Below are 16,462 nucleotides of genomic sequence, written 5' to 3'. Positions count from 1 at the left end.
GATATCAGTGCACATAGTGGTACGCCATTATGATTCAACTTGGAATTAATACTTTGTTATTTTGTCATGTTATACATTTAGGGCCCAATCCCATATGCCTTGAGCATATAAAATTCCTACTGTGTATGAATTATGGGCTTCAGCTCTTAGTAAATTAGAAAGGAAAAACCTAAAGACAACATGAAATGCAATATACAGATAGGAATATACATAATGTCTTCATGTTAGGTGTCTTTTGAAATCTGACGTAATGGAATATTTAGATGATATAAGGTCTGATTCTATAAAAGAGCTAAACAAATTTACCCTGCCAAGGATCAGGCCCTCTGTGTTATTAACATCTACCGGGTGTTGAATCTGACAAGATTTTGCACTTATTTAAGAAAGTATTTGATTGAGAAATAAAATCTGTTAGTTTCATCTTGATTTTCTAGTTGTTAAAATGTCTGTGAAATTAAAAACTGCTTAGATCTCTGTGCATGTTGTTATTTAGGGTAATCTAAGGAAGGCAAGATGAACTTTTACTGTAAGAAACGTTCAATGGCTTTAAAAGAGATTCAGAACAAGTTCTAAAAAGTACAATTTTATCAATTTCTTTTAAAATCAGATGAGTTACTATAATCGTTAACTGTAAGATACTGAGTCATTGATAATATGAGGTTATATTTTGGGTGTGATCTTTTAGCCTTAACATTAATAGTCTCGTTGGGTACTAATCAAACGAGTAAGGGTATCCTTAACTGGATCTCTTCACCCATTGATACCTGAGGGCCTGATTTGCTACCAATATTCAGGCTGAGTAGTACCTCACTCTGAACAAGTGCATTGACGTCAATGGGAATCCTTGCTGACTAAGATATTACGCAATGGATGAAACTCACCTCTGTACAGAATCAGCATAAATCCTTTGCACCATTTAAGCCCCCGCAAGCGTTCAAAATCAATCTAGGTCAGTGGTGGGCAACCTGCGGCCTTCACGCAGCCCGTCAGGGTAATTCACTGGCGGAACGCCAGTTTGTTTATATTTGCATGGCTGCCCGCAGCTCCCGGTGGCCACAGTTCGCCCACCACTGGTCTAGGTCTTACACACACTGAGTGAAATTCACCGTTGTGCAGAAGGGAGGCAGAATTGGTCTTTGATTGATTTACAAGGATAATATCTATTCATGTTAACAGGCGTTACAAACACTGATCCCTCAGACCTCAATAGAAAAATACAATATGTAGGGTAAAAATGCCAGACAATCCCCTCCAAGCTGACTTATGAAACTGCTTGTGAGAAAGTATATGATTTTCAACTCCTCAGTTGTGCATACTGATGTCCATTTCTAGGCAAACTGCAGGTGCACTTTTGGAGCCTGGTTTTCAAAATTTGACCCCTAAACCTTATAGAAAAATGGATTTTATAGAATAAACTATTTTGCATTGGCAACATTTCTCAGGAATTATCTTTCTCCTATAAGCACATGTTGCTTTGGATCGATGCGAAGATCCTGAAATTACATAAGTTGCCCAAAGAGTCTAAATATGAGGTTTCTCTCTAGTCCAACTGAATTCTCAGTACAGTCAAAAATCATATTTCTCTCATATAAAAGTAGATTTTGCAATGGTATTGATTTGATATTTATGAATCAGCAGCTTTCTTCAGGGCACAGACTTAGTTTCTTCAACTTTACCTTCTTTACTTTAAAAAAAAGTCCTGCAATAAAAAAGAAACAATTAGCTAGAATGCATCTGTAGGAGTTTGTGATAAGCACCATATAAAATAATGAAATCACAACTGGCTGATTTTGGTTTGCATTTTATCTAACCAGAGAGAGAACGACCACAAAATCTTCATGCAAGCCTACATGAGAAGTCTTACCTTAGTCCTTCTAGGGGCCTGTAATCATATTTAGAAAAACCATGCATGAAAAGCACACAGAAAGTTTACACTATAAACTGGGTTTGAGAAGCAGTTAAGGATAATTCTTGGGACAATCACTAAATGACAGTACAGTAATAGAACCAGGCCCGCAATAAAAAGACAAAGAGACATGAACGGTTGTTGACAGATACACCAAGGTATAATGTGAATAGTAACTAGGGCTGTCAAGCGATTAAAAAAAAGTAATTAATCATGATTAATCACACTGTTAAACAATAATAAAATACCATTTATTTAAATATTTTTGGATGTTTTCTACATTTTCAAATATATTGATTTCAATTATAACACACAATACAAAGTGTACAGTGTTCACTTTATATTTATTTTTATTACAAATACTTGCACTGTAAAAACAAAAGAAATAGTATTTTTCAATTCACCTAATACGAGTACTGTAGTGCAATCTCTTTATCATGAAAATTGAACTTACAAATGCAGAATTATGTACAAAAAAATAACTGCATTCAAAAATAAAACAATGTAAAACTTTAGAGCCTACAAGTCCACTCAGTACTACTTCAGCCAATCGCTCAGACAAACAAGTTTGGTTACAATTTGCAGGCGATAATGCTGCCTGTTTACAATGTCACCTGAAAGTGAGAATAGGTGTTCACATGGCACTGTTGGCATAGCTGGAGTTGCAAGATATTTACATGCCAGTGCGCTTAAGATTCATATGTCCCTTCATGCTTCAACCACCATTCCAGAGGACATGCGTCCATGCTGATGATGAGTTCTGCTTGATAACAATCCAAAGCAGTACAGACCAACGCATGTTCATTTTCATCATGTGAGTCAGATGCCACCAGCAGAAAGTTGGTTTTCGTTTTTGGTGGTTTGGGTTCTGTAGTTTCCGCATCAGTGTGTTGCTCTTCTAAGACTTCTGAAAGCATGCTCCAAACCTCGTCCTGTTCAGATTTTGGAAGGCACTTCAGATTCTTAAATCTTGGGTTGAGTGCTGTAGCTATCTTTAAAAATCTCACATTGGTACCTTCTTTGTGTTTTGTCAAATCTGCAGTGACGGTGTTCTTAAAGTGAACAACATGTACTGAGTCATCATCTGAGACTACTATAACATGAAATATATGGCAGAATGCAGGTAAAATAGAGCTGGAGACATTTTCTCCCCCAAGGAGCTCAGTCACAAATTCAATTAACGCATTATTTTTTTAATGAGCATCATCAGCATGGAAGCATGTCCTCTGGAATGGTGGCCAAAGCACGAAGGGGTATACAAATGTTTAGCATATCTGGCACATAAATACCTTGCAATGCTGGCTACGAACGTCCCATGCAAATGCCTGTTCTCAATTTCTGGTGACATTATAAATAAGAAGTGGGCAGCACTATCTCCTGTAAATGTAAACAAACTTGTTTGTCTTAGCGATTGGCTGAACGAGAAGTAGGGACTGAGTGGACTTGTAGGCTCTAACGTTCTGCATTATTTTGTTTTGAAGTGCAGTTATGTAACAACAACAAAAATCTACATTTGTTAGTTGTACTTTCCCAATAAAGAGATTGCACTACAGAACTTGTATGAGGTGAACTGAAAAATATTGTTTTTTGTTTGCCATTTTTATCATGCAAATATTTGTAATAAAAATAACAATATAAGGGAGCATTGTCTACTTTGTATACTGTGTTGTAATTGAAATCAATACATTTGAAAAAGTAAAAAAAAAATCCAAAAATATTTAATAAATTTCAATTGGTATTCTATTGTTTAACAGTGCAATTAAAATTGTGATTAATCGTGATTAATTTTTTTAATCACGATTAATTTTTTTGAGTTAATCACATGAGTTAACTGAGATTAATCGACAGCCCTAATAGTAACTCTTGTTCTTTGGACTCATGGAAGGAGTCATTTTTAGCTGCCTAAATAACCATAAATTCCTAAAATAAGAAAAGTGGTGTTGAGATATAATTCATGTAATTGTTTTCACAACTGCCTATGTAACAATAGGCTCTCCCATGCCAGTGTGGGTGAGGATCTAATCCTGTAAACAGCTGTGCCCCTTTTGAGGAGACCACTGGGGCATGAGTGCAATCAGAACGGACAGGATCAAGCTATATGTGTATATGCACAAGTGCAAATGTTTGTTTTGGGGTGGAAAGAATGAGAACTATTCCAAAGACCAAGAGAAAAAAAAATATCAGCAGAGGCACCATGATACACGAACAACAATCAAATGTGCATGTGATCACACTGATGCCAAACAAATATCAGCTCCAGTTTATTGCAACAGAACCCTGGAGGGTCTGATTGTACAACAGGCATTTAACTAGGGTGACCGATATATTAGATAGAAAAATAGTTTCCTTCAGCAGGAAGCATTATGTCTGTTTGCTGAGGGAACTTGTTTGCTGCCGTCAATACACACAGAATGCTACTCTTTGTTTAGGTAAGGGTAGAATTTTTCTGATGGAAAGAACCGTAGCTCCATCAAATCCCACGATACCTGCCTCTGGCAGACGAATCTGCTCTTAACTGGCTCACATAGATATATTATTTTATGGGATGCTAGATAAGCCTCTATCTCGTTATTAGTCAGTTAAATGGACTGTCACACTCATAGTCTTGGATAAAAACTAGATCTGCAGAGGGCTAGAATGTGTCTTTAGGAACAGCCCTGAGCAAGGGTAACTAGGCCCATCCAGACCAGGCAGTGGACCCTGCTAGTGACTCAGTTTCCCCTTAGATTCAGTCAGTCACTGACTCCTGGGTTTCTGTAGTGACCTAGGCCCAGACACTGAAATGGTATTTAGGTGCCTAACTCCCACTGAATATTAGGGCATACAGAGATTATCTTCAATCTCCATCCTGTCCTCAGTGCTTAGTGGTCCCATTTCTTTCCAGGTTTGCTTTTTATTTGTATGGCTAAAGAACCTTGTACTATTGATTTTAATTTTCTGTGCACGGTTCTTTGTTCTGCTCAGCTTTCGGATATTCTCCTTTTATCCCTGCACTTCTTGACCTGTTTTCCCATAACACGCACATGCTCATACATGCTGATAATAATACAAATCTTGAAGTTATGCACTTGAACACTGCCAGTTTTCGATATAGATTTAAGGATCTGATTTTCACAGCTGAAAAGCATCTACAGCTCCCACTGACTTCAGCTGGAGATGGGATGCTCAGCACATCTGGAAGTTTGGCACTTTAAATGTGCTGATTTTGTTGATCTGACAAAACTACCACCCACCCAAAGGGCCAAATCTGCAGCTGGCATAAACCAGTGTAGCTCCACTGAAATCAATGGAACCATGCTGATCTATATTAGGTGAGAATCGGGTCAAAAAGGGCCAAATTCTGCTCCCAGATATTCATGAGCATCTCCAAGCCAGTGGTGCTGTACAATTTGTCTTATCTTGTGCAAACTAGTAATGTGTAACAATTCACATGTGTAAGCAACATGTAACCCTTTGTCCTACATCTCTAATGCAAAACATTTCAAAAAAATGTACTACTAATTTTTGGAAGATAGTACAGTGACTGGTCTTCCACAAGTGCCTAAAACAGATACATGTAATCAGACATGTTTTGCTTAGCTTAACAAAAAGGAGCTAAAGCAATATAAATTTTTTTGTTACTTTGACAAGTTAATTCTAATCCCAACCCAGAGAAAGGCCCAAATGTGTGTGCTACTGTCTCTTACTATATCTCTGTACAGTGTGGCGCTGATCCTGGTTATTGCTTTTGGTTGCTACCATAATATAAATTATAATAATAATTATTATTCAATTATGATCACTAATACAATTTATTAAAAACATAGTTTAAATTTGATCATTCTAAACTGTAAATCCTTGTGCTCTAGCAAAATCAGACAAGGCAAAAGCGCAAAGGACACGCCAATACACCATGTGAGACCCAAGTAAGAAGAGAGGCTGAGGCATGCAATGCACGGGCAGGCACATGCTTTAGAAAATAATGCATCCTCACAATGAAACAGTATGTATCAACCCAGATCTGGCTATTCACCACTGCAGTGGCTACAGCTGCAGGAGATACCCTTGTCTGTACACAGTTGCACTGCCTTCAAAACCCTTTCTGTTTGTGTTGGGGCTGATTGCTGATGAGGGAACAGTAGGGCCAAATGTACAGGACATGAAAACACACAATAATGATGAAAGTTATTTCCTTGCTTGCTGGTACGTGTATAGGTATTAAACATTTTTACTACAGTTTCTGGGTCAGATCCAGAAACCAGCTGGTGTAAAGCAGTGTAGCCCCGCTTAAGTCGGGGCAGCTACTGGGATTTACACCATCTGAGGATCTGGATCCCTGTAGGCAATGGGAAATCAGGCTTAATAAGAACTATATAACTTCCCATTACCAGTGTATTTGGCATGCACCTGCAAATATGTCTCATTGGGGCAAATTAGAAAACCAGGCTCTGTTTTTGAAAATATCTGTCCGAAATAAAACAACTGGTTTCAATATAATGTGCCCATTTGGTTTTAACTCACCTGGTCCTTTGCTTAATTGAATATACTGATTAGTTTTGCATTATCTCATTGCTTTAGATATTTGTAATATTCACTAAGGTACTTGGGAGCCTAAGGATATGTCTACACTTGGAACTGTATCAAATGCTTTACTGAAGTCCAGATAGATTAGATCTCTTGTATTTCCTTTGTCTAAAAAAATCAGTTCTCTTCTCAAAGAAAGAGCTCAGGGTGATCTGGCATGATCTACCTTTTGTAAAACCATGTTGTACTTCATCCCAGTTACCATTTACCTCTACATCTTTAATTACTCTCTCTTTCAAAATTTGTTCTAAGACCTTCCATACAACGGAGGTCAAATTCCAGCTCCAGGAGAAAGACCCACGCTAACTCTGATTGAGTTAGTGTATTAAAAATAGAGCACAGCCAAAGCGGTGAGAGGGGCTAACCACCCTAAGTATGTACCCGTCCAAGGTCCTTGGCATGTATTTGGGGCAGCTAGTCCTTCCTGCCACTTATGCTGCTCTGGCTACACTCGGTTTTGAGTGCACTAGCTCAATTAGCATTATGTCTCCGCAAGGTGGAATGTATACCTTCCAGCTCAAACCGTAGAGATACCCTTCGTCCCAGTGAATGCCCCAGTTGCTTTTGAAAATGGGACTGAGGTGCCTAAGTCACTAAGGCATTTCTGAAAATTCCCCCAAGTGGCTAATTTATTTAATTAGCCAAATATAGTAGTTGCGGATTAAGAAATATAATTAAATCTTCAGGCTTGAAAAAGGAAGTTGATAGTGTATAATAACATCTATGAGGAAGGCAATTAATGACCATGCATACAGAAGGAATTAGAGTAAGAGTTAAAATAAACAAACATTCCTTAGTAACATTATCTGTATGTTAAAAGGCAAGCTAGCCAGACTGTTGTTACTAGCTGTTTAACTGCTGGGGAAACAGAATGTACACACTTACATTTCATCATCATATTCCTTTGGAGGAGACACTGCAATGACTAAGTCAATCCAATCCTGTAAAAAGAATGTATTATCGTTACAAGAGACTTAAGCAGCCAGGTAATTCTATCTCTCGTTACATGACCCTTTGAAAGTGGAACTTTGACAGAAAGCTTCAACCATATCAGGATTAAACACAAAAGGGACAAACTCTGCCCACCCTCAGACACATCCAAGTAACCTCATAGGTGGAAAGTCGATGCGACTCCACATAGCAGGAGGTGCAGAGGGAAGGCTACAGTACCAACATGGCAATATCATGGGAAGAGTCACAGAGGAATCCATTGCTAGGAGGGAAAAGGGCAACAGGAAAAAGATCTATTTGATACTGGCTGAAGTTAGTCTCAAAAGTCTAAGGAGTGTTTTAACAATAAGCTGGTTAATTCTGAGTTACATCCCAAAATGAACAAATATTTTCTCGACTGCTGTGTATCAAACTCTTACGATGATCATTTATACCCTGCACTGGGCAATTTTAACACTTGATATCATTCTTCTTTAGAAGATTCTCACTGTAGCCAAAACAGTAGTTATTTGTGCATCCTTTGTGAAGGATTAGATAAAACTATGATGCTGTGATAAAGTCCTTGACAATTCCCAATTCATCTTCAATGTTAACATCTTGGAGAGTCTTACTATGAAATGCCCAGAGCGGAATACATTTAAACCAAACAACTCACGTGGCCGCTGTGTCCTTCTCAGGGGGAAAAACACCCATTCACTTACCCCACCCACATTCCAGGCTTTGGCTAGAGTTGTCTGGGCTTCTGTCAGTGTCACATCGACTAAAATCTTGCCATTCACAGCCATTATTTCATCCCCTTTCACGATGCCTCCTGGTGAAGCAAAGACAGGGCAAAAATACCATATCAGCAAAATCATTTCTGTCAGAGACTTCTCTCCCAGATGCCTCTTCTTCATGCACATTCAACAAACATCCTTATGTAAATTAGCTTGAAACCTTTCCTAAATGCCCAGGTGTACACTGAAGTAGTGCAGAGAAGGTGGCTTGTTGTAAATGAAAATCACTGGAAGCTGGGGCAGTGAGTATAACATTCTTCTGTTGGTTGTGGTCAATAAGGGCTAATCAGTCCCTGGCTATGAACAGACTATGGTAATATTAAGGGGGAAAGTTTCAAAGGCAGGGATGGCAGGTAGGTCCTTAACTATGGAGATGGGTTCCTAACCACCACAGTGGCTTTGAAACTTGCTGACAGTGAACTCTCTTAAACAGGGCAGTCAAAGGTATTATAGGTACTTTGCTAAATTTTGCCATCATTTACACCCAGATTCTCATGCCTGCTACTGAAGTCACTGCAGGATTGTTTTGCAGGATCAGGGCCATTCTTAGGAACTAGAGAGTGAATTACATATGGAATAGAAGACTAAGGGCGTTGTCTACACTACTGCTTAAGTCGATGTAACTTACGTCGCTCAGGAGTCTGAACCCCTGACCCAAGCAACGTAAGTTACATTGACACATAGCTTCCGCCTCTCATTGAAACAATCATCTGGGGCCAGACTGTGCCACCCTTGATTTTAATGGGATGACTTACACTGCAAGGGTGACAGAACTGGGCTGATAATAATGAAGTAGCTCTCCATCTTCCTCCTCTTCCCCAATTACTGGCCTTCGGCTGCTGCTGCTAAAATGACAGCAGCTGTGGCTTTTTCTTTATACTTAGTGAGAACCTGCCAGAAAATCTGACCAGTTCCAATTATTTTTAACTATAAGCACCATTCCCCAAATGAAGGGCCTAGTTCTGAAGTGGCTTTGAACATAAAACTCTTGGGGACTTAAGTATTTCTCTGGCGCCTATAGACATCAGCCACAGTCATGAAGAAAGCGTAAACTTGGGAGGCTAACAGATGAAGTGCTTTAGAATCAGGTTCAAAATCCCCCTGACTTTCCCCAGGTTACTCACCATGTTTGTCTGCGGCACCACCCTCATAGATAGCAGACACTACGATTTTTCCAACTGGGGAATCAATGCCTCCCTCTACTGCAAGATCTAATGGTCCTTCCTATTAAAGAAAAAGTTTTAGTTCAGAATACGCTACAGATAGACACCAAAATCAGTAGGGCCTGATCCTTCCACCCTTACAGTGAATAGGACTATACACATAATCATTGCAGGATCAGGTCCTTCGTGTATTCTGTAGTAGTACCAGTGGTCAAGGTTTTAATAAGTGCTCAGTGATTTTGAGTGCCTCATTCTTTGAGTGGACAGTTTGAGATAGGAAAGGCTGGATTTTCAGCATCTTTAGAAACTCAGGCCTCTTTAAGGTGTCTGAAGTTGGGCACTAATCCCTTTTTATAATCTTGGTCAGCATCAAACTAGTTCATAAAAGGTAATGGACATAATTCTTCCATGTTATTTCATTCAAAGAGGTCCAAGAATGACCACTGTTATGCTGAAATGGTCAAATAACGGCAACAAAACAAAACAATGTCACATTATTGAAATAAAAATGTATGATTCGTTACAATTTGAACACGCTTTTAGCAAAAGAAGAAAATCAGAAAAAAATAGTTGGTCTCTTTAGAGAGTTTGAACTGTGCATATTACCCAGATTGACTTAAAATTTAAAGTTATGACTAAATCAACAAATTCAGATTTATTTTTGTTAGCATTAAATACTGTGGTGACTTTTTACATGAAGACCCATTTTTGAAGTGGGAAGAAGAGGTAACTGTAAGAAGGAGATTCAATCTTGCAGGGATTCATAGATTTTATAGTACGCCAATGCCACTGCTATCTAGGGGCAGGTCTACACTACAAAATTTATTCGACTTAGGTTGAGCTACATCCACGCAATAATTAAATTGGCTGTTCATGTCCATACTCTACTCCTTCTAACGGCGGTGCGCATCACCAGGAGCACGTGCACTGACTGACGTGGGGCATTGTGGGGCACTGACAGCTGGAGTCCTGTCATCAAAGGCAGCGTCGACCTAACTACATCGTCCTAAGCGCTACGCCTCTCATGAAGTTTTTAGGTTGGCGTAGCAGGTGGATTAAATCGGTGGGAGGAACATTGTAGTGCAGACATTTAAAGAGTTAGGTAAGCTTCCTTATGTCGCCCTAACTCTACTGTAGACCAGGCCTAAGATCCTATAATTACATTGTCTAGATGTTACCATTAATGTCTACTGAATAAGAGTTAAGGAAACTAATGTTTTCCCTGATTAGCAATTTGTCTGGAGTGAACCGTAAAGAGGGGCACAGGAATGGGAGTGTGGCTTGAGGAATCTGAGTTTTCAACCTCTTTATGGCCCTGATTCAGGAAGGAACGTCCTTCAGCATGTACCTAACTATAAGCACAAGAGTAGTTCCAAGTCAATGGAACTACTTGTGCTTAAAATTAGGCACATACCTAAACAACTTACCAAACTGGAGTCCATGCTTTTGGTTAGCATGGAGATAAAAGTTTCAGAAGCACCTAAGTGACTTAGAAGCCTCAGTCCCATTTTCAAAACTCACTCACTTTTGAAAATTTTCTCCCTAATGTTAGCATGAGGGAGCTGGACTCAGTACTGATTGCTCTCGAACGTGTCATTTATACACACTGTCCCATTTGTGTATCACATAACTTTGTTTTGGGCATTTTTTCATAGGTACATGTCTCTAATAGTAAGTGTCGTGCTTTGTGACCATGTTAATTTTTGCTCTTTTCACTCAAGTCCTCTCCTTTCATGATCTGGGTGCACGAAGATGGGCTAGGGAAACATATGAACTCTGCGTCTAAAATGACGCGCAGTTAGCATCTGGATTGTCACAGGGCTTGACTCTGAAAGGTGGCGAGTAGCAACTATATGTTGAGTACACTCGGAACTGGGCAGAATTGGGCCCTCAATAACGACTGAGGAGTTAGGCTTGTAGGGGTCCCGCGACCTGTGCATGGACTTTGTTCTGTGTACCCCCATGAGTCCTAGGGGTTTGGGAGAAACATAAGAACATAATGCTATTGAGGGGAGTGCTAGCAGGGAGCTGGTGCAGGAGAAGGTTGCAGTGGGGAAGCACCAGTGTTTCCCTCCCTTCACCACCCAAATCTCCTGTCTTTTGTCAGAGAGGAGACCCAATACTGTTATGTACAAGAGATTCATCAAGGGTAGACCATGACGATGTAATCATGTGCCCCATATACTCTGAAAAATCAAGAGCCCACCAGACCCACAAAATGTCTCAACCCAATTACAGGGGTTACCTTTTTAATACGTAACAGCCGCACATCTTTTCCCATGATCTGATCTGCTGAAAACTATCAAAAGACACATCAGTTACTCATTTCCACCGTTACAAAGCAGCTGCATGAAGTCATTCAGACGATGCACCTCTTCTAAATCACAGCTATGGGAAGAATAGAACACTAGTCCATTAAGGACCATCTGCTTCCTTAGCAGAACTACCTCCGGTCTCAAAGGGAGCTCTACAGGCACATCACAAATCAAAGATAGTATGTAACCCTGTCTTTCCCCACATCATTTAATCTTAACCTCTGTGCCATAATTAAATCTTCTTACCATTGTGTAGGGGTCAAAATCTTCCACGTACTTCTGGAAGCCCTGAAAATAAATAAAAGTTTAATTATATGCAGATCACACACACAACATCCCACCAAACTCACTAGTGAAAAAACTACTCTAAACTACAAAAGACGGTTAGAACGTAACATGGAGAAAGACATACAGGTAGCTGATATGCCTCCTGACAAAGATATTTAAAAGCCTTATTTTAAGACGTTAGAGAGACCAGGTAGGTGAGTTACTATCTTTTATTGGACCAATTTCTGTTGGTGAGAGAAACAAGCTTTTGAGCTACAAAGAGCTCTTCTTCAGCTCTGGGAAAGGTACTGAGAGGGTCACAGCTACATACCAGATCGAACAGATAGTTTAGCATAAGCAGTTAGCATATATTTTAAGGGACAATTTAAGGTGAAGTGGCCCATTAACACCCCTGTAGTACAGGACAATAATGGGGATTAGTGGGTAACAGATTGTTGTAATAAGTCATAAATCCAGTGTCTTGATTACGACCATGATTTTTCTTGTCTAACAAAGTTATGAATTTAAGCTTCCAAGCTCATCTTTTGAAAGTGTTGTACAGATTTGTTTTGAGGATAAGGACTGACAGGTGAGATACAGAGTGATCGCTTTGCAAGAAGAGTTCACCCACAGGTGATAGGGTGTTTTTGTCTTTTATCATTTTCCTGTGAGAGTTCATTCAAGAGCATAGTGATTGCCTGGTTTCGCACGCACAATAGTTATTGGGGAATTTCATGGACTGGATGAGGTACACTACATGTTGTGATAAGCATGTGTAGGACCACGGATCTTGAAAGGTGTGTTGTGGCGGGCGTTGATCATTGTAGCAGTGGAGATTTGTCTGTAGGTTTCGCATCTGTTGTTCTTGTAGGTCTTGTGCTGCTCTGAGTTGGTGTGTCCTGGTCTGAGGGGAGCTTGCTTCTGATGATGGCCTCAGAGAAGTTAGGGGCTTGTTTGAAGGCCAGAAGAGGGGGTTCAGGATGGCAATTTGAGTTGGTAAGATTATAGACCACATTTGGAGAGGTAAGGAAGATCATAGGAATGCGGGGGAGGGAGGTAGACTCACCAACCCTTCCGCACCTCTCAGGATTTGGCCCTATATGGTCAGCATTTTCTGCCTCCCTCGCTCTCACAGAGAAAGGCACTGCTTGGCATGACTCAGGGTGGCAGAATCTGGTGCTCTATAATCAGTCACAGTGGCTCAGTGTGCACAGGACTGAGTCCTTTACAAAGCTGCTCCATTCTCCCCTACCATCACTGAAGTCTCTGGGATGATTAATGGAAATAGATGTTTGATAATTTTTGGTTTTACTTTCATGGTACATTGGTGGGGATGGTGTTAAAATAAAGAGGAAGATGCTGTGGGACTGGAGATGGGTCTGGTTCTGTTTTTGTTGGATGTGGTGGTGGAGTGAGAGTTATGTTGAGATGGGTTTGTTTTAAAATTTTTAGGGGATTCTCTGCCTTTTTAGCTTTCAGGCCCAAGCCCATTACCTTAAGCAGAGCATCTGGGGTAGGAAACACGATCAACTATCATTACTGCACAGGTGGCTCCTGGATAGGCAGGTGGTTGTTTGTGATGATCTCATTTCAAGAAGGTGAGACATCCCTTGTGATATCCCGGGAGCTGCTGGGTGAGCAGCGTGGGTAGGGGTTTGAGGTGTATGGAAGTTCGGCATTAATTCTGTTTGAAAGGGGGGGGTGTCGTATTGATAAATTTTGCAGCTTGGAGAGCCTTGCTTGTGTACCCAGCTCTGGCAGCGGCAACACTTCCGTGACCACTTTAAGCTGCCATCATTTGGGGCTATAGAGACTTGGAGACAGGAAGATCGATTGTGGGAGTCCGGGTCCTTCAATCATTGACACGGTAGGTGAAGGGATACTAGGTATATGCCAGGGGTGCCGTGCTTAACATCAGTCTCACCGGTCTAATTTGGCCTCTCCATCTACCCTCAGACTCAGTCTCTATTTCACTGAATACAGGTGACAGAGTCTCTTGGCTACCCCAATGTCTAGCTGAAACAGAGGTTTCTCCACCTTTTGTTAAAAAGAGGAGCGCTATGTTGTGCCCATTGTCTTCTTGGCTGCTCTTAAAAGCCCAAGTTGCAGCAGTAACCAAAAGTGCTTTTGTCCATCTGAATCTGTCTAAGCACTTGTGATCTTTCCTCTGGGGCATGGACCGTATCAGAGTCATACAGGCCTTGTTCACCCCCAGCGTGAATTATTCCAGTGCACTATGCTCAGGGCTGCATCTGAAGAATATTCCAGACTCAGCTAGTGCGACTGCCCTCTTGTGTAGCAGTGTTTCTCACACAGAGCCCATGGCACCAGTGCTTCTCACTCTGCAGTTCCAGCACTTGACTCTGCTCCCACTGCTCTAACAGAGTTAACTCTTCAGCACACATAGCCAGACCCTGTCCATTATTAGAGGCTTTTCCCTGACAGGATGATGCGTAGGGGTTCAAGACCTCTTTTGGTGAAAGGGCTATGGGGAGGTCTTGCTAAATCTTTTAGTTAACAGTTAGCCAGCTCACCCAGTACTTAGCATGTTCAATTAAAATCTTAGGAGATAAAATCTTGACCTCACTGAAGTCAATGGGAGATTTGCCATAGATTTCAATGCAGCTAGAATTTCACCCTTAAAATTGTATTCATGCACCTAGACAGCATGTTAGATACTAGATAAATTAATATTATGATTATATTTTAATTATTATTGTAAATTTTACAATGAAAATGGAAACCAAACTGATCCAGGTGAACCACTGATTTTAAATAATTGATTTATGTATCTGATCTGAGGAGGAAAGGTTGGTCTAGACAACCATAATGTTGGAGCAAACAACCTTGAGCAAAAAACCTGAGGAGTCCTTGTGGCACCTCAGAGACTAACAAATTTATTTGGGCATAAGCTTTCGTGGGCTAAAACCCATGTCATCGGATGCATGCAGTGGAAAATACAGTAGGAAGATATTTATACACAGAGAACATGAAAAAATGGGTGTTGCCATACCAACTGTAATGAGACCAATAATAGCCCACCTTAATTGATTAGTCTCGTTACAGTTTGTACGGCAATACCCATTTTTTCATGTTCTCTGTGTATATATATATATATATATATATATATATCTTCCTACTGTATTTTCCACTGCATGCATCCGATGACATGGGTTTTAGCCCATGAAAGCTTATGCCCAAATAAATTTGTTAGTCTCTAAGGTGCCACAAGTACTCCTCGGGTTTTTTGCTGATACAGACTAACATAGCTTCCACTCTGAAACCTGTCACCCTTGAGCAAGGAGTTCTAATTTGGTCAGAACCACTGCTTCATTATGTAACCGAGGTCAAGTCACTTGACCTTCCAAAACAGATGTTGCTCCTGAAGAAAATTTTCTTGGGAAAATATATTTTAAACAACAACATAAATAAATAGGTAGACAGATACTTTTGAACAAAAAGAGAACACAATCGGGATCCAATAAGCACACAAATGCCACACATTCTTTGAAATATATTAAACTTTCCAGGAAAAATGGCACCACAGTCATTCGCAGTGTATTCAGTGCTCTGAACATTGCACATTCAGGAGAGGGCTAATATTTCAGTCAAGTGGCAAAACCAGATGAAAAAAACCCTCAATGGCCCAATCTTGCCCTCAGGTTACAGAAGTGCCTCTTTGGGGAAGAGACTTGCCACCTCTTATGGGACTAGAAGGTAGAGTGAATAAAGCATGGATTTTTTTGGTTCATGAGAAATTCCAAAAAATATTTTAAAAGTTTTGTTTTCGGTCAACTGAAATGGGCATTTTTCAAAAATTCTAGGTCAGCTGAAAAGTCAAAAATGCCTCAAGTCAAAACAAAATGTTTAATTGAAAACCAATTGTTTAAATTTCAGGCATTTTGACCAAAACGAGAGAGAAAAGGAGGAGTAGATTCACAAGGTTGCTGGATGAGGAGAAGGAGGTAGTGGTGCCTTCCTTATAAGCCCGGCGATTAGGGCACTCAACTGGGATGTGGGACACCTGGGTTCAATTTCCCCCCTCCCCCTACAGCTGATGTGTAGAATGGATTTCAGCATGGGTCTTCAACACCACAGGAGCGTGCCCTGACCACTGGGCGATGGGATATTCTGGGATGGCCTTTCTCAATCTCTCCTCTTGCAACTGTTCCACTTTTCAGAAAGAATTAAAGAGTCATTGCAGTATGGAATTGAACCTGTATCACCCACATCCTAGGTGAATCCCCTAACTACCAGCCTGTAGAATTAGTCTCACTCTCTTTGCCTGGCCCATTTGACTATCCACTGCTATTCACAGTGGCAATTTATAATCATTCATTCCCACTTGCTGAATCTAATCCTCCTTTCCTTTCATCAAAATGCCTGAAAATCAAAATGAAAAGTGTCACTTCAACATTACTAAAACTTTTAGACGTTTTTTGGTTTGCTCAAAACTATTCTGCAAACTTGACACAAATTTGCAAATAGTTGTGATAGACTCAAAACTGTGTTTTCCAGTGA

General features: G+C 40.2%; 1 protein-coding gene across 3 annotated transcripts in view; it reads right to left on the bottom strand.

The window, feature by feature from the left end:
• Positions 1-1,110: 1,110 nt before the first annotated feature.
• USH1C (USH1 protein network component harmonin) overlaps positions 1,111-16,462 on the bottom strand; it is a gene marked incomplete at its 3' end in the record, with an annotated part of 99,389 nt that continues 84,037 nt past the window's right edge. For 2 of the 3 annotated variants that reach the window (XM_084631091.1, XM_084631090.1), the window contains exons 16-21: positions 11,921-11,962; positions 11,605-11,658; positions 9,321-9,420; positions 8,122-8,231; positions 7,355-7,410; positions 1,111-1,699 (exon numbers count right to left, since the gene is read on the bottom strand). In XM_084631091.1, coding sequence (XP_084487217.1) covers positions 1,687-1,699; positions 7,355-7,410; positions 8,122-8,231; positions 9,321-9,420; positions 11,605-11,658; positions 11,921-11,962 — 375 coding nt within the window. Of the gene's footprint in view, positions 1,700-7,350; positions 7,411-8,121; positions 8,232-9,320; positions 9,421-11,604; positions 11,659-11,920; positions 11,963-16,462 lie in introns of those variants that run through there. The other variant, XM_084631089.1, reaches the window with a different exon arrangement.

This window comes from Lepidochelys olivacea (assembly GCF_965140295.1).
Source record: "Lepidochelys olivacea isolate rLepOli2 genome assembly, chromosome: 6".
Taxonomy (NCBI): Eukaryota; Metazoa; Chordata; order Testudines; family Cheloniidae; genus Lepidochelys; species Lepidochelys olivacea.
The sequence above is the reverse complement of the archived record's forward strand: the minus strand, read 5'-3'. Positions and strand labels throughout refer to the sequence as shown.